General features: G+C 38.6%; 4 protein-coding genes across 5 annotated transcripts; 2 read left to right on the top strand and 2 right to left on the bottom strand.

The window, feature by feature from the left end:
• Positions 1–2277: 2277 nt before the first annotated feature.
• On the top strand, positions 2278–6357 carry LOC126771213 (very long-chain specific acyl-CoA dehydrogenase, mitochondrial). Its single transcript, XM_050490971.1, has 8 exons — positions 2278–2609; positions 3543–3732; positions 4190–4527; positions 4605–4746; positions 4833–5240; positions 5307–5490; positions 5666–6036; positions 6122–6357. Exons 1-8 carry the CDS (start codon positions 2536–2538, stop codon positions 6284–6286), a joined length of 1872 nt encoding a protein of 623 aa, XP_050346928.1. The 5' UTR covers positions 2278–2535; the 3' UTR covers positions 6287–6357.
• Positions 6358–6604: 247 nt separating this feature from the next.
• On the bottom strand, positions 6605–9182 carry LOC126771315 (probable malonyl-CoA-acyl carrier protein transacylase, mitochondrial). The gene is made up of 3 exons (XM_050491156.1): positions 8656–9182; positions 7758–8184; positions 6605–7065 (listed from the first exon to the last, which is right to left on the bottom strand). The coding sequence occupies exons 1-3, from the start codon at positions 9009–9011 to the stop codon at positions 6670–6672; spliced, it is 1179 nt and encodes a 392-aa protein (XP_050347113.1). The 5' UTR covers positions 9012–9182; the 3' UTR covers positions 6605–6669.
• A 1354-nt stretch (positions 9183–10536) lies between these two features.
• On the top strand, positions 10537–13086 carry LOC126771552 (zinc finger protein 706-like). Its single transcript, XM_050491466.1, has 3 exons — positions 10537–10800; positions 12119–12263; positions 12531–13086. Exons 2-3 carry the CDS (start codon positions 12120–12122, stop codon positions 12618–12620), a joined length of 234 nt encoding a protein of 77 aa, XP_050347423.1. The 5' UTR covers positions 10537–10800; position 12119; the 3' UTR covers positions 12621–13086.
• Positions 12825–15482, bottom strand: LOC126771445 (DNA repair protein complementing XP-A cells homolog). Of its 2 annotated transcripts, none has more exons than XM_050491328.1 (4): positions 15210–15482; positions 14469–14644; positions 14045–14266; positions 12825–13539 (listed from the first exon to the last, which is right to left on the bottom strand). In XM_050491328.1, exons 2-4 carry the CDS (start codon positions 14633–14635, stop codon positions 13107–13109), a joined length of 822 nt encoding a protein of 273 aa, XP_050347285.1. In that variant the 5' UTR covers positions 14636–14644; positions 15210–15482; the 3' UTR covers positions 12825–13106. The 2 variants fall into 2 exon arrangements, with proteins under 2 accessions (XP_050347285.1, XP_050347293.1); XM_050491336.1 differs by having other exon boundaries at positions 15372–15482.
• Positions 15483–17439: the final 1957 nt, after the last annotated feature.

Genomic DNA, 17439 nt, shown 5'->3' with positions numbered 1-17439 from the left:
GTTTGTGGCACACAAACTAAAAAAAATTTGGTTGCAGTTGACGATTGCTGAAGAATATTAAAATAACGGGTAAAAACAAAGCTTTCCACTAGGTATATTAAACAACGAAACTATGTGTTATAAATATTTAAGATTGTGCGTTGGTTTTCAGTCAGTCGGACAGACTTAAATAAATAGGTGACCGCAAGGAAAGGTACAAGGGTAGCTTAATTTCCCTGTAGAATCACAATTCATATTCTCTGTGAAAAATCACTGGACAATAAAACGGTCGTTACAATATGTTATATAAATGTTATTGCACTAATTCTACTCTAGATGCAATATTATTCTACAAGTTCTTTGCCGAGCTAATGCGTAATTCAATTCGAAGTCCTGATTTTTTTTAATTAATCACATTTTTAATAAATGCATCTACTTTAACCTCTTAATAGTTCCACCTTCAATCATCTACGTAACATATATTTCATTTAGAATTTAAGATTAATGAGATGCAGTAATAAATACATAGCCTTAATAGAACAGAAGCTAATTCAAACAACGGATCCCAAAAATTCTTTCTCTTAAAAATAATTATGTTATTGCCAAAAAGTAACTATAAGTATTTATTTAATTTGTAATTAATAATAATTTAAATTTACTATTTTACTTTTGTTTAATAGGAAATTGGATGCTCCAATTCGAAAAATGGCCATGTCCACTTTTTTTCTTTTGAGCAATGAGAAAAATAAGCACAAATATATTTTTTAAAAGAAAGCACATGGCGTAATTTTGTGATAGGCCTCTCCTAGATTAGCATTTATATATATAGAGTTGATATTTATAGGGAGTTGATATATATAGGGTTGATATCCAATGAGAATCACTCCTTTTTTGTCACTGTCCTTAGTGCAAGTTTTTTCACTTATTCTATGGCATTGACGTTATTTGCAATTTGTATGTAATTCAAAATATTTAAGTAATTAAAAAACTTGCACACTGACCAACTACCTACTGCACGATCCCAAGGCGACCATTCGATATTGGCAATGAGCCAACTGTGTCAAGTGTCACTGTCAGGCTGTCAAGTGTCACTGTCAGGCTGTCAAGTGTCACTGTCAAGTGTCAAACGTAGTGGTTTCACCCGTAGACAGAGAAACTAATAGACGCAATGACGATTTCCTTCTCACTTACACAAGAAGGAGAACGAAAATTATGTTACAAATGGTTTAGACAGAGATATAATTATCAAATCCTTTGTCCATTACGTGTAACCAGTGTTATTAAGGTCGGCTACTCAAGTAGCGAAACAAGCTTGACAGTTCGTGCGTTCATTGTGTTTATTGTTAAATTTTTGCTTATTTTTATGTTAAAAAAACGATTCTAATACAGTAAAAAGTTAGAGAGAAAATCCTTATACAATAGTCCATTGTCGTATTATTTCATGTTAAAGCGATAGCAAGAAGAAAATTGCCGACGTGTGTTTTCACGCGTAAGTACGACAGTTTTGTCCCTAAATATAGTTTTTCAGTGATATTTATTTACGCCATAGCATGACGGAACCTTATCTTGCATTAAAATCCTAAATAATAGGTTTTTTCAGTTTTTATCATTCATAATCTAAAATTATTTGTCATGTAAATGATGCCAGCGTCAGCTAAAAAAAATGTCCTGATTTAATGATTGATTGAAAATATCGACTCGTATACAATGCAAACAAATAAATATGTCCAATAATAACCTAAAGTGCTTCGTTATATGTATATATGTTATTTTTATTTATTCGTTCTCCTTTTTATAACTTCCTAACGACAATATTATTAAACATTCTTCATGAATTTATAATATTATTATATTCCAAGTCAAGAAGTTAACATAGAAATCTACGTGGCAACCATTCTTTAGTAATAATTTAATTGAGTATTTTAGATTTCAACTTCTGAGGAGAATGCTAATCCAGTACCATATAAAGATGCTGAAGTACTATTGATAACGGAAACAAAAACAAACAATACAACAATTTTTGGGTGTAGATGGAAAACAAAAAAATATTTTAATTAAAAAAAGTATAATAAATTTTAAAAAGTAAAATTTAATAAACGTATTTTGTTTTAATGAAATCCTGAAAATTATTTATCTCCCAAAACAGGGAATGCAGTTACTATGGCAACATTATACGCACACATTAACAAACTATCTTTGTTTCAATCGCGGTTTCACGGCCCCTTGGTCTATTTGTTTCTCTGTCTACGCGTCTTATCCTTTAATAGGTGCCTACCTACCTAACTACTCAGTTTGTTAAACACTTGTTAGATGCTACTGTCAGAATGACAGTAGTGCAAATTTGAGTCGTCGTTATGGTGCTATTTGGTATCTTAATTGACGATTGGTTTTCTAAGTATTAACAGTATCATTAAGATTTTGTAATTTAATTTTATAGTGAAATACAGACACATTGAAAGGTTGATCAAATTTACCATGTTAAATCAGTTATCGTGATAAATAATAGTTTTTTTTTATTATTTTCACTTGATGACCTACTTATTGTAAATTGTAAAGATGAAGGGAACAAAACTGGTAGCATGTGCCAGTCGTTGCATCGGCAGCAGCAACAGGCTAATAGCGGTTCATAGGTGAGTGCAAAGTCCACAAATCCATTTCACATTAATGTGTTCTACTCTCCTTCACCACCTTGGACTTTGTACTTTTGCCCAAACAACTATCTAGGGCATCTCAATATCAACTTATTAGAATGTTTTAAAAATAGAATCATTATGTCACTCATTTTCGACCTTAATTAAGAATTAAACCAGCATCTATTTAAAATAAATTCCAAACATCATCTTAATTTTACTTTCATAACAATATAAATATTTAATTAACCTGAGTTTTTTTCTTATTAATTTGTTTTTATTAGGGCCATTAGTCTATATAAAGTGATAAACTTATAATGTATAGAACTGATTTAAATGTAATTAAAACAACTTTATTTCATTGTTTTAAATATTAATATAAAATAATTATTAACACTTTTAGGAACTAAATAAATTGAAAACAATCCTTTTAATAATTATTTTTTATTGTTTATTTATTTTATTATAAATTAGTTATTATTTTTAAATTAGTCCTTCATAAAACAAAAATCATATAATTATGTCAAAATTTATTTTATAAAGTAATACTTTGGGGCAAGGATATTAGTTTTTTTTTCACAATCAATTTACTTTATCTCAAATGTGACCTCTGCTAAAGCTTGTAATATATATATATATATATATATATATATACATATATATATATATATATATATATATATATACATATATATATATATATATACATATATATATATATATATATATATATATATATATATTATTATTAGCAGATATATATATATATATATATATATATAAATATTATGTGTAACTTATGTCATAGTTTACTCGAGAGACTAATATGATACAGAATCTTTTTTTTGTATTTGCACAAATATTTCAGCCACTCTTTATCTTCTACTGTGTGTATAAGTTTTATGTGATGAACTGCTATGACATTTTTTACAGCCGTGGCAAAGCGACCGCTGCGGCGGCAGAGGCACCTCGCAGTGCGCGTCAAAGCACTTCCTTCACTCTCAACCTGTTTCGTGGACAATTTGAGCCTTCGCAGGTCTTTCCTTTTCCCGAACCACTCTCTGATGACCAGCGACAAATGCTCACTGAGCTCGTACCTCCCGTCGAAAAATTCTTTCAAGAGGTATTTTAATGATATACACTAACTTTTTTTCACATTATTGAACAATCAAATAAAGGAAAACCATGTGTGTGTGTGTGGTGCGTTCATGATATCTTGTAAGCACTATTTGCTACTTTTTCCTATTCTTGACTATGTCTTAGACTCTAGACTGATCTTAATAAATTTATGAAATTTGGAAACATAGTACACACTTGACTTTATATAATAATTATGAATATGTGTAACATCATGAATTTTCTTTTCTGTCTCATCTCTTTCCCTATTGTAGTATTCTTTCTACTCTAAAATCTGCTATTTATATCAATGTAGAAAAAAAAGGATCTCTCTTATTTATAACAGACTTTGTTTAGTTAAAATATTTAGGTATTGAGAAGTTATAGCTTTAAAAAAATAATATCAATATAACTAGTGCATAGCATTTCAATCGAGTTACAAGACTAGTGGAAACTCTTGTCAGGTCAATGATCCGGCCAGGAACGACGCGGACGCTCAAATTGAGGATGGTACGCTGGCCGGCCTATGGGAGCTGGGTGCTTTCGGGCTGCAGGTACCGACGGATCTGGGTGGTCTAGGCCTCTCAAACACGCAGTATGCGCGCCTCGTGGAGGTTGTGGGTGCGCATGACCTTGGTGTGGGTATCACACTAGGCGCCCACCAGTCCATCGGCTTCAAGGGCGTGCTGCTGTTCGGCGACCCGCAGCAGAAGGCGCACTACCTGCCGCGCGTCACGGGCGGTGAATACGCCGCTTTTTGTCTGACCGAGCCTTCTTCGGGGTCAGATGCCGGATCGATCAAGTAATAAGTCTATTGCGACTGAATCCACGAGTACGCGGCTCGGAACTATTTAATTGAAAAGCAACGATTTCTTACAGAACGCGAGCGGTGTTGTCCCCTGACGGCAAACATTTCATCCTTAACGGCTCAAAGATATGGATCAGTAACGGCGGTATCGCAGAAATTATGACAGTTTTTGCTCAAACCCCCATCGAGAAGGACGGAAAGACTGTCGATAAGGTCGGTATAAACATCTCTCTCTCACAGCCAAACTGAACTAGATCGAATTACTAGAAACAGTGAAATGCCATTCGTTCATGTTTTAGGTGACGGCGTTTATCGTAGAGCGCTCGTTCGGCGGCGTATCGTCAGGCCCTCCCGAGAACAAGATGGGTATCCGCTGCTCCAACACCACCGAGGTGTACTTCGAGGACGTGAAGGTTCCCGTGGCCAACGTGCTCGGCGGTATCGGCAACGGCTTCAAGGTGGCGATGAATATACTGAACAACGGGCGCTTTGGCATGGCGGCGGCGCTGGCTGGCACACAGCGCTCCGCCCTGCGCCAAGCGGCCGAGCATGCCGCCACGCGCGTACAGTTCGGCAAGCGCCTGAGTGAGTTCGGAGCCGTGCAGGAGAAGCTGGCGCGTATGGCCATGCTGCAGTACGTCACTGAGTCGCTGGCTTACATGGTGAGCGGCAACATGGATTCCGGCTGCCAGGACTATCACCTCGAGGTAAGTCGCGCGTCGCGAGAGCCGCTCGGCTGTGTTGGTCAGCTCATGACGCAAGTGTCTGCGTAGGCGGCGATCTCGAAGGTGTTCGCGTCGGACTCGGCGTGGACGGTTGTGGACGAGTCTATCCAGATCCTGGGTGGCATGGGCTATATGAAGGCGACGGGACTCGAGCGCGTGCTGCGCGACCTTCGCATCTTCCGCATCTTCGAGGGCACCAATGACATCCTGCGTCTCTTCGTGGCGCTCACAGGTGTCGTTTCAGCCATTCAAAGTGGAATTATAATTATAAAAATGGACTAATTATTATATCAAAAATATATTATATAACGTTTTCGCTTTCGATGACAGCCGCTTATGTATGTATCTTTTCGAGTCAGCTCGCGTCCCGCGACTATTAACTGAGAACCGGAACTAAAAATCCGCAGGTATACAGTTCGCCGGCTCACACCTGCAGGAGTTGATGCGCGCGTTCAAGAACCCGACGGCTCACCTCGGGCTCATCTTCAGCGAGGCGGGCAAGCGCGCCACTCGCGCCGTGGGGCTCGCACGCGGCGCCGACCTGGACCCACTCGTGGCGCCCGAGCTCCGCGGCGCGGCCCGTGAGCTTGCGCGCTGCGTGTTGGAGTACGGGGCCTGCGTCGAGGCCACATTGCGCAAATACGGGCGTGGCGTGCTCGACGAGCAGCTCGTGCTCAACCGCCTGGCCGCCGGCGCCATCGACGCCTACACCACGGCAGCAGTGCTCTCGCGGGCCTCGCGCGCGCAGCGTCTGCAACTGCCGTCGGCGCAGCACGAGGTGAGTGTGGCGCACCGAGCGTGCGACTTGCAGCGGCTGACGCGTGCGCCGCGAGACTGCCTGACTGTGCGCTTGCGCTACACAGATGGGGCTGGCTGAGTCGTGGGCGGAGGAGGCGACGGAGCGGATGGGTTCGCTGGCGGGCGCGCTTGCCCCGCGGGCGCTGCGCCACGGCCAGCGCTTGACCGCGCTGGGCCAGGCCGTGGCGGCGGCCGGCGGACAGCCCTCGCGCACACCACACAACGTCTGATCGCAGCACGACGACGGATAGATGTTAAATTATTTTCGATATAAATATATAAGTATATTTTTAGATACTGATTCGTCGTTTCATTTTTCAATACTGGTCATTCTCTTTCGGCTGCGCTCGTGATAGGATCCGCGGATAATATCTTCCGTGTTGAGATCGATCCAATAGTTAAAAAAAATACATAAATACATTCAGCCGATCATCTCTAGTCAATAGAAACATCATCATCCATGAATCTTACCGTAATATAAAACCAACACCACATGTCTTTGAACGGAACGGGAACATCGGGAAGCGGACATATAATAAAATGGCCTCTACTCGTAAACGCACTTTAATACTTCTCTATAGAACTAACTAATATTTACACGAGAAACTTAAGGTCAAACGTCGACCTGCAGCGAGCAGTCCCAGGCGCGCGCGTTGACCAGCTTGAGCGTGGAGCGCAACGCGCCGCCCGGGCCCAGCGCCAGCGTGAGCGGCTGCGCGGCGTCGCGCGGGCGCGCGTACAGCGCGTGCAGCGTCTGCTCCCAGCGCACGGGCGCCGCCGTGAGCCGCGCCACGCGCCGGCTCACGGCCGCCGCGTCGGTGCACGCGCGCGCGTCCACGCACGACACCACGCGCACGCGCGGCGCGCTCACGTCGCACAGGCGCAGCGCGTCGCGCACGGCCAGCTCGGCGCGCGCCATGAGCGCCGTGTGGAAGGCGCCGGCCACGCGCACGCGCGCGCTGCGCCGCACGCCGAACGCGCGCCCTTCCGCCTCCACGAACCGCAGCGCCTGCGGACGCAATTTTTAATGTTTTTTAAACCGTACGATTGACTGCGACAACGATTGATTTACTGAAATGAGTCGAATGAGGCTATGTCGATTTTATTATCGTTAAAATCTTCGAACCGATTAGAACATTGTCGATTGTTCATTATTATTATGACGCATCAAAAGAAATTAGTTTTGGGCGAATATCGACCTAAATGTAACTCATTAATTATTTATTTATTTTTACTTGTAATCAACAGTATTACAGAAATGGTTGTACAGTTATTACTCATTACTACAGTAAGGCCACATAGGATTACAATTTTATGATAGTATAAAATATAATTTTATAAAATAAAATTAGTCAGTATAAGTATTAATATTTACAGTAAAAATAAAACATTCTTGCTTAATATGAATGCGAGAACATCTAATCTCTTCAATGTGTGTGAGGGGAAAAGTATCTGCATTGACCACAAGCGAATCGCTACTCAAGTTCACGGCCAAAGTTCAGGCGAGGGTATTCAAGGCTTTAATGCCATAAATTCAATTATTTAACATTAGCCGAACTTTAACACTAACGACTTTGTCTTAGAACTGGTAATAATAGTTATTTTAAAAATAAATTTAGTTCATCGCTCACTCATTAAGCGAACGACAACCATGTATTTTCATTCATTTACAAAATAACCTATTTTCACGTAAAACCTTACCGTCTCGTCTCCGGCGAGAACTTTGCACCCCGGAAAGAGGTAGTTGGCGATCTGGCAGACGGGGTCGGGTAGGTCGGGCGAGACTGCGTGCTGGCGGGCGGCGGCTAGCAGGCGCGCCAGCGTGGCGTCCGGCGTCAGCCACACCGTCAGCATGCCACCGCTGCGCTCTCGCGCCGCCGCTTCCATGGCCGCCGCGCGCAGCTCTACCAGGCGCAGCGCCTGCTCGAATGGCAGCGCGCCCGCGAACACGAGCGCCGAGATCTCGCCCAGCGAGAAGCCGGCTACGGCACGGACGCGCTCAACCGCGCCGGGCCGCGTCTCGCGCGCCAGCTCCAACGCGCCCAGCGACGTTACCATGACGGCCGTCTGGCAGCGCCGCTGCAGCTCGCCCTCGGGGCCTTCGTGACACACGCGCCCCACATCCCAGCTGCGACAATAGTGATTTGTTTAGACCTCGGGAAATTGTGTAAGCGATGATGATGTCCTCCTGACTTTGCTAACTGGCAGGACATAAGTGCACAAGTGTGTGCACAAACCAACAATCAATATGCTATTATAGTTTTACACATACAAAGTTATATACAAGTATCTAGTAATTATATAGGATTTTTCAATTATTTCTTTTTTATTGTGAAAAAATTACAAAGAAATGGAATAAAAAAAAAAAAATAGTTATTGGTATTAAAAAATCAATTTACAATTATTAATTATATTTATGTTAGCTCATATTGTTTTCTAGATAGTATATGCTTGATAAATGCTGCTCAGAATAACATTGTTATGTTAACATGCTTTCATCTCAGTACTTATGGAACAAGTTTACTTTTTTTATTAAAAAGAGTATATCTTTTATATACTTTTTACCAGGCTAATATTAATATATACATAATAATCATACCCAACAATGCTAGAAGCAAGTTCATATAAGTCCTTAGCAGCTGGAACCTCCAGTAAGCGTCGACCCATTCCTACATACTGCGACCCTTGTCCTGGAAACAATAGTACGGTCGTTTCTTTTGGATCAATGTATGAAGTTTTTTCATCCTTAGAATTTATTGTGTAAGGCTGGGTGGCCCACTCCAACTCTCCTTCAGCGGGTGCAGAAGCACCGACTTCAGCAAATGCACTAGCATCTTGTAAAAGGCGGCGCAATGGAGTTTCTTTTTCAGATACATTACTAGTTTTTGAACTAAGTAAACGGTCTAAAGATCGCTGCCCATTACGGCAGATGGCACGGATAAGTAATGATTTCATCGAGTCATAGGAAAAGATATCAAATAATTTAAATAATTGTTCAAATTAACTATATAATAGTTTATAGTCGATTCACTTCATAGCGTGCTTGAATGTGTTATAGATAAACTAACAAGTATCGACTACAATTACGAGCATGAAGTATCTATGAATAAATTTAATTGTCAAAGATTCACTTAATCTGTCTATTGACAAGTGACAATTTAACATTTCCATTGGATTGGAGTACCTAATAGCAGTGATGCTAACTCCTTACAGAATATTCTCCCAAGGACAAACTTCAAATTTCCCTAAATATCGTTTAAGAACCCCTAATTTTTTATTGTACACTGTTCTAGAGGTTATTTCAAATACAAATTAAAAATACATTCAAGTAGTGTAAAATAGCTTTTGTATTTATGCGGGTACATTTTACACATTTCCATACGTTAGTCAAAGACCTAATAATATTAACGATGATAACAATTAAATCAAACGATTTTTATTTTTCATTCAGTGACCAGAAATCGAGCCCTCCGGGCCTACTACTTGGTCTTTAGTGTAAATCATTCTATATTGAATAAATTGTTTCTTTAATACTTGGTATAAATAATTAACAACTTTAAATTAGACATTAATGTCTTTCTACACAGGCATTGTATTGTACCGTAGACAGAAAAACTAATAGATGCAATGACGATTTCCTTCTAATTTACATAAGAAAGAGAATGAAAATTTGAATGGCTTAGACAAAGATAGAATTATCAAATCTTTTGTCCCTTATTGCGTAACCAGTTTTATTAAGGTCGGCTACTCAAGTAGCGAAACAAACTTGACAGTTGGTACGTTCATTATGTTTATTGTTCAATTTTTATGTTAGAAAACGATTCTAATCCAGTGAAAAGACAGAGAAACGATCCTAATATCATATCGAAGGTGATACAATGGTGCATTGTCGTATTATTTCAAAGCGATAGCAAGCAGAAAATTGTCAGCGTGTGTTTGCACGCGTAAGTACGACGGTTTTGTCTCTAAGTATAGTGTCTCAGTGATGTTTATTTATGCCATAGCATGACGGAACCTTATATCGCATTAAAATCCTGAAAAATACCTATAAATTTTTATCATGCAAGTGCTGGCAGCGTCTTAAAATGATATTAAAAAGTAAAATTTAATAACCTCATTTTGTTTTAATTAAACCTTGAAAAATATTTATCTCCCAAAACAGGGAATGCAGTTCCTATGGCAACATTATAAGCAACATTGACGAACTACTGTCTACGGTCTACTTATTGTACCTTTCCGATTATTTATTTACATCGAGTTTGTCGACAGAAATAAGACAACAAAAAAAGTAACTAACATCTTTGTTTTGTTGAATAATTTTAGTAAAAAAATAATATTAAAATACTTTAATTCAAAGTAAACGTAAAAAGTTAATAATAAAAAAAATATTTTTTTTATCTATATTATTAATTTATTTTTAATTTTTATCTGTATTTTGAATTACATCTGTATCATTTAGGTGTATGTGTATTCTATACTATAACCTTATCAACCTGTCGCCTTAATTCTGTCAAGATATGTATTAATTTTTTTAAACATCTGGCAAAATTAGAAATAGTTTTCACACCATAATACTAACGTCTTATAAATAAGCTCTAGCTGCCGGAAAAAATTAAAATATACACTTACTTGTCGTGTAGATTGTCAAAATTGTCCTATTTATATTGGTCGTACCTTTCGACTTTCAAGAATTCCATCATTCTTGAAATCTCCATAAGATCGATTAATCGTAATCGCCAAGAAGGTATGTAAAATGCTATCTTAATATACTTATCGAATATTTTTTTTATTAATTAAAATGGTTTGATAATTATCGATATCTTATTTAAGTTTGTACCTTATCCGATTCTAATATAAGTATTTTTTTTAATTATTTTGTATTAACTTTTACAAATATTGTTATCATTATCAAAATGTATAGGATAATCATAAATTATTATTTCAAAGTTATTACATGTTGTTTAATGATTTAGTAATAAAAAGAATGTATTCATCAAAATAAGATATATATACAAATAACTTAATTGATCTTATGCAAATAAAAGTAACTAAAATTCATGATTGAAGAGTGAGAATAGAAACAATGCTGATTAATAATTATCCCGTATCTGTCACAACAAAAAATTACATAAAATTATATTGTCTCCTCAATAAGGGAGAAGAGGCCTTTAGCCCAGCAGTGGGACACTCACAGGCTGTTATGGACGGTTAAAGATATTGTATGTTATTTAGATACAGGATAAGTATATTATGCTGATTATGTATTATATGATAATGTGAAGAGCATTGTTAGAAATAGTACACTGGTTTTGTACATACACTGCTTTTGTATGATTGTTTTGTACTTAGTGTTAAATAGTCAAAAGATAAAATACATTTAATTTACTACACCAAACAAAAAAATTGGAAAATGTGTTATAGTCACTACAGAATTTCTGATAAATCACTAGACACTAAACCACAATAGGGCCCTTATATTATCTTATATTATTAAAGTTGGTGAGTAGATTAAAGGCTGCAGTTTGTTGTTAACAAAATTAACTTCTCAATGATGTGAATATGGCACACCTGGTTTGTGTTTGGTCCTGTGGCAGTCTTCGCAGCTGATATCAAAACAATCTTGCAAATATTTATTAACTTCTCACTATACAGACAATAACAAAGATTTTCCTAAAAATTGACATCATAATATTAGCCTGCAAACAAGCAAAACCTTATTGGGTCTGTAACATGATAATCCAGCTTTTTTTTTGTGGAACAGTGTATATGGTTTTCAACTGTGTGGAACAGTAACACCAACTTTCTTTTGGTGGTACTTTTCAGACAAACTTTTCAAAATTGCTGGTAAACTGTTGAGTCAATAAGCAAGTGCACTGGTTGTATATTGAAATGTTACAATATAGAAGAACTATTTAGCTGTTTTTAGAAGAGCCATCAATATTTGATAAAGTTATAAATTTTACTTTTACATGGATTGTCTAAATTTCAATCCTACAAAAACCATATTAAAGAATTTATTTTAGTGCCTCACTAAATATGCAGAATATTTTACATGCTTACAGGATGGCTCGAGGACAGCAGAAAATTCAATCTCAAGCTAAGGCTGCTGAGAAATTATCCAAATTAAAAAAACAACAAGGCCACAGTGCAACAGATCAGAAGAAGGCTGCTCAAAAAGCTCTTGTTCATGTCTGTGCCATTTGCAAGGTAAGGTAATCAATATTTAATTATTACGATAAATCATAAGACTTAACATGATTACAACACAATAATACAGAGTAAAGAAGCTGTCATTTCCTTGTAGATCAAAATTTACAATAGTAATATAAAAAGTTTTCAGAAACTTGAGTATTACAATGGATTATTTTTTAGTAGTTAGTAACTTAATTTAATTATGTAAATTTGATAAAAAATATAATAACAAGCAGCAGGATAAAATGTTAAACACCACTAATATACCATTATTTATTTCAGGCTCAAATGCCAGATCCCAAAACATACAAACAACATTTTGAAAACAAGCATCCCAAAAATGAGTTACCAGAAGACCTGAAGGCACTTTAAATGTGAAATAAATTATTTTTCATCATGACACCGACAGTTAGCGAAAGAAGAATAAGAAAGTGTAACTGTTATAACTTGATGTATTTATCTGTTGGTTCATTACTGCCATATCTACATCTGTATTAAATGCAAACAATCAATCATTGAATTGTATTAGATAAGAAATCATTCCACATTGTTCTTTGGAATAATAATGTTGGTGTCATGGTGGTGATCAACAACTTTTTTTTTTATTTAGATTTAATATCATCTTTTTTATGTTAAGAATAGCAAAAGTACTGTATTTCTTACAATATGCATTTGGTTTTTCCGTCGAATTTATTGTATGTATTAACATCGTGTTGAGGTCGAGGCGTCTAAAGACGATACGATCGAGCAGCAACAGCGTCTCGACCGCATCGTCGAGCGCTCTCCATCTGCACACGTGTACGGTATTAAATTAAAATATACACGTTATTTAATTAAACGGCTTTGATCATTATGTAGTCACATTTTCTCGTAAGTTTCAACGTGACCGCAGTCGCAAGATCGGCGGTAGACGTCCGCGTCCGCGTCGTAGATCTCGGGCCCGAAGGCGTGCTCGTGGTGCGCGCGCGTGCGGTCGTACAGGCTGGAGCGCACGTCCATGCGCAGCGCGCGCAGGCGACGGCGCGCGGCCGTGTCGGCGGCCTTGTCGCGGCGCGCGCGGCGCTCCTCCAGCTCGCGCTGCAGCTCCTCGGCCGAGCCCCACACTAGTAGTGCGCGCTCCTCCACTTGCGCGCGCAGGTATAGGCGCATCTCGGCGAAGCGTGATCGGTGCGGGTTGCGCCGCCTCACGCAGCGCAGGGCTGGCGGTCGGGAGTCGAGGTCGCAGTCCTTCAGGAGATATTCGCTCTTCGCTTCTGTGCGAGTGATGAGGCTGTGTGCGTCCTCGTCGTCCCTACCAAGTTTTAAATTAATTAATCTACAAATTCCTCTGCACAATGTTGATTAAAGTCAGAATAACACATTTACCAAAACTACAATAACACTGTCCTATTCTAAGTTTTATTACAATTTATTTTGATTCTTAAGCGAGTTCTGCAGTGAGCTATACTTTTAAGGTCAAACCGTAGTATATAAGAAAAGTCTCTGAGAGACAAAAAAATTAACCATGTTGCCAAGTGGAATTATAAGTTGTGGTAAAGGAGTAAGACTGAATTATTTTATATAACTTTTTTTTACATTATTTAACCCTGCAATTAAAGTAAAATACTGTTTACAAACAACTTTATTTTTAGTAATCCTACAATAAGATTGATATAAACAGCATGTCAAACATAGATATTTAATGATAAATATGTCCATTAAAAGTTCTGGAATAAAGTAAAAAAAGGTTGAAAATAATTTTATATGTTTTTGAGTATAACTGTATCAATTGACAGCATTATGAAAGAAGTAGAAACCTGCACGCGTCACAGACGCTATAGTCGAAAGTGTCGAATAGGTAGGATTGTGGGAAGGGCAGTTCGCAGACAAGACAATGCGGCTGCTCCGAGCGGTGTACAACGGGAGCGGGGCGCAGGCACGGCGTTGCATCAGGCGCAGGCTCCTCCTCCAGCAGGAACCCGCCACCAGAGTCCAGTGCTCGAATTGCATTTCTTTCAATTCTTTGACATCCTTCGGTGCTAAAACACACTGGATGATTGTAAAACGTTTCTAGATACAAGTGTCTTTTGTGAAGAGAGACTGGTTCCTGTCAGAATGAAATAGCATTAACTTTTTTGATTATTTCAGTTTTACAATATTTTATTCTGCTTCAGCTTATTCTCTTCATCCTCTTAAATTTACTTTAATAAGTTACAACATTTTTTGATTAGATTTGCTTACTTTGGACGTTGCACTAATCGTGCCTCTCTTAATGCGCGTGCTTTTTGTCTATTTCGTTCTGCGCGTGCTCGCTGTGCAGCAGTTAGTGATGTATTTGAATCTTTAGCATCAATGTTTAAATCAATTTCTTCTGTGTGATTTATTTTATGTTTATCCTCAGTGTCCATAATTGTAATCTGCAATTACATAATGACATATTTATATTAGATTTCACGATTTAGGAAATTCATACAATAAGGAATGTTTTTAAACTAACTATAAAAAATAGAATAAAAAAGTTAACACTTCCCAACCTATTTATTTATTTATACACAAATAAACTTGTGTATAAATAAATTTCAGCCTAGTGTATTTGAACATTAGATATTTAATGTAGCTTTATTTTGTTTCCTTAGTATTGATGTCAGTCGCAAGTGTAATTTCAATTTGCTCAGAATCAATATACTATAATTAAGACCATTTAGCCATTGTGGGTAATGGTATTAACAAATTATATAGGAATATTTAAATAAACATTTATAAGTAAGGCTGTAAATAAGGCCTAATATAATAAAAAAAATATTTCGGAAGTATGCATGCATTAATTTGATGTATCCCATAAAGTTAGTCACTATAGGTCATGTGTCGCACTCCAAAAGCATCTTTTTAAAACTAAGATGTACTTAGATATATATTTTTTGTTATATTTTAAAAATTTTATTTTCATTATATCTATAAAAATGAAAGTATTTATATACTTACTTTTATTTTTTTATATGTTAAATACACTATAAATTCATAATTAAGTAATAGTAGTTTTATTTGTATGAATTATATTTTTATGCTGAATTATTTATTACGAGAGTCCCAACTATACGAATATTCGCGTAGGTGAGTATGCAATGATGGCGCCCAGACACTTACAGTGTTACAAAAATTCTAATGTTATTTGGTATTTCTATAACCGCAAACATTAACGATAGTCTAAATCAAACTCGGAACAATATCTATTAACAAAAAACGGCTTTTCGGATTTTGGAGACATCAAACGTCAAACTGTCACTTACAGTGCTGCCAGATAGGTATTGATAAAATTTGGTAAACAACTATTGGTTGTAATTAAAATACAGAAATATGGATAACATATTTATATGTCTCTAAACTGTAAAAAGTAGTGTAATGTCTAGGTGTAAAAAGTAATATTAAATTGTCTATTCGCCGGAAGTCGGTGTAAGTGTAGGTTCTATGTCGGTCATTTTGGATACTTATCTAAAATTGAGACAGTATTGTATGACACATATGTATACAGTGAATTAATAGACCAAAAATAGTAAAGAATTATATTCAAAATCACGTCTATTATATGTCGGCTTCGGTTGAGTCATGACTGTACCCCTGTACAATTAGCTAAAATAAAAATTAAAAATAAGTCGACTGTAGCACTCGCCGTGCACAGACGATAGAAAGCGCTCAGTGCTGCTATCTCGAGACGCAATTGTAAAGGTTCAAGGGTGTTTGTGACCTTTACGTCGCCAATAATGCGTATTGCACGTCGCTGCAACCGGTCCAAGGCCTCCTGTAGGTACTTAGCGGAGCCATCTCAAAGGTGCGAGCAATATTCAACGCAAGACCGTACCTGTGTTCGTGAATGCGGCGTAGATGAAGGTCTCATTGTCACATTTTTTTTTCTTTAATTGTTATATGCTCCAAGATTCTCTATATAGATTTTTTTTATATGCCCCGGGATGGCAAATGACTACTCCACCTGATGGTAAGTGGTAGTAGAGTCCAAACGCGACGACGGCCGGTACAGTCGGGAAGAATGTTCTGTACTAGCCGACCCGCCTTGCCGGCCCGCAAGATGCCTCTTCACGCCTCGTTTGAAGGAACCCGGGTTGTAAGAGGAGGGGAACACGTGAGCTGGTAAGGAATTCCATTTTTTGGTAGTGCGACCAAGAAAGGAGTTGCCAAATTTCTTTGTGAGCGATGGAATTGATGTCACAGTTAGGCGGTGACATCGAGAACCAGCTCGCGTGGACTTAAGAAGGAAGGGGGAAGCAGGAATTAGAGAGAATAATTAAACTCAGAGCACTCGCCGTGATACAGTCGATAGAAAGCGCTCAGTGCTGCTATCTCGCGACGCAATTGTAAAGGTTCAAGGGTGTTTGTGACCTTTATGTCGCCAATAATGCGTACTGCAAGTCGCTGCAACCAGTCCAAGGCCTCCAGTAGGTACTTAGCGGAGCCATCCCAAAGGTGCGAGCAATATTCAACGCAAGACCGTACCTGTGTCTTGTACAACAGGCACAGTTGTTGTGGCGTGAAAAAACGCCGCACCTTGTTCAGAACTCCGAGATTCCACGAAGCTGTTTTTATAATAGCCTCGATGTTATCCCTTGGACTAAGGTCGCAGCGAACGTCCATCCCCAGCATGGCGATTTTGCTTTGTATCATCAGCGGTGTGCCACAGAGGGAGGGATGAGGATAAAATGGTGACTTTTTCGCTGTGAGAGCGCATACCTGTGTTTTCTTGGCATTAAACTCAACAAGATTATCAGAACCCCATTTGGCGATGAGCTCTAACGTCCTATCGAGTTCAATGACAAGATTCTCCCGCCTCTCCTCAGTTTCCGCCCGCCCAGCCACTGCGCGTCCGTGGTATCCACCATGCACTGTACTATCATCTGCATAGCAATGTATGTTCCCAAGAGAGAGCATATCATTGATATGCAAAAGAAAGAGTGTGGGAGATAGCACAGATCCCTGGGGGACCCCAGCATTCACTACATAGAATTGTGAAGCGCAACCATCTACTAAAACACGAAGGCTACGCTTGTGTAGGAAGCTGGCAATCCAGGTCCATAGCTGAGCAGGCAGACCATATGCCGGTAGCTTGGAGAGAAGACTTCTGTGCCAGACCCTGTCGAAAGCCATGGAGATATCGAGGCTGACAGCCAACGATACTCCATGCTTGTCGATAGCTTCACCCCAG

The sequence above is a fragment of the Nymphalis io genome, chromosome 1, assembly GCF_905147045.1.
Source record: "Nymphalis io chromosome 1, ilAglIoxx1.1, whole genome shotgun sequence".
In the NCBI taxonomy this organism is placed as follows: Eukaryota; Metazoa; Arthropoda; class Insecta; order Lepidoptera; family Nymphalidae; genus Nymphalis; species Nymphalis io.
The sequence above is the reverse complement of the archived record's forward strand: the minus strand, read 5'-3'. Positions and strand labels throughout refer to the sequence as shown.

What these genes read in the sequence shown, in the direction of transcription:
- LOC126771213 (XM_050490971.1), top strand. Translation starts at nt 2,536, where the DNA reads ATGAAGGGAACAAAACTGGTAGCATGTGCCAGTCGTTGCATCGGCAGC. An exon ending in TCGAAAAATTCTTTCAAGAG is followed by an intron (nt 3,733 to 4,189) that starts GTATTTTAATGA and finishes AACTCTTGTCAG; the next exon opens with GTCAATGATCCGGCCAGGAA. An exon ending in TCAGATGCCGGATCGATCAA is followed by an intron (nt 4,528 to 4,604) that starts GTAATAAGTCTA and finishes GATTTCTTACAG; the next exon opens with AACGCGAGCGGTGTTGTCCC.
- LOC126771315 (XM_050491156.1), bottom strand. Translation starts at nt 9,011, where the DNA reads ATGAAATCATTACTTATCCGTGCCATCTGCCGTAATGGGCAGCGATCT. An exon ending in CTTGCTTCTAGCATTGTTGG is followed by an intron (nt 8,185 to 8,655) that starts GTATGATTATTA and finishes CTATTGTCGCAG; the next exon opens with CTGGGATGTGGGGCGCGTGT. An exon ending in TTCTCGCCGGAGACGAGACG is followed by an intron (nt 7,066 to 7,757) that starts GTAAGGTTTTAC and finishes TTGCGTCCGCAG; the next exon opens with GCGCTGCGGTTCGTGGAGGC.
- LOC126771552 (XM_050491466.1), top strand. Translation starts at nt 12,120, where the DNA reads ATGGCTCGAGGACAGCAGAAAATTCAATCTCAAGCTAAGGCTGCTGAG. An exon ending in ATGTCTGTGCCATTTGCAAG is followed by an intron (nt 12,264 to 12,530) that starts GTAAGGTAATCA and finishes TATTTATTTCAG; the next exon opens with GCTCAAATGCCAGATCCCAA.
- LOC126771445 (XM_050491328.1), bottom strand. Translation starts at nt 14,635, where the DNA reads ATGGACACTGAGGATAAACATAAAATAAATCACACAGAAGAAATTGAT. An exon ending in CGATTAGTGCAACGTCCAAA is followed by an intron (nt 14,267 to 14,468) that starts GTAAGCAAATCT and finishes AGTGTGTTTTAG; the next exon opens with CACCGAAGGATGTCAAAGAA. An exon ending in AGCGTCTGTGACGCGTGCAG is followed by an intron (nt 13,540 to 14,044) that starts GTTTCTACTTCT and finishes AAAACTTGGTAG; the next exon opens with GGACGACGAGGACGCACACA.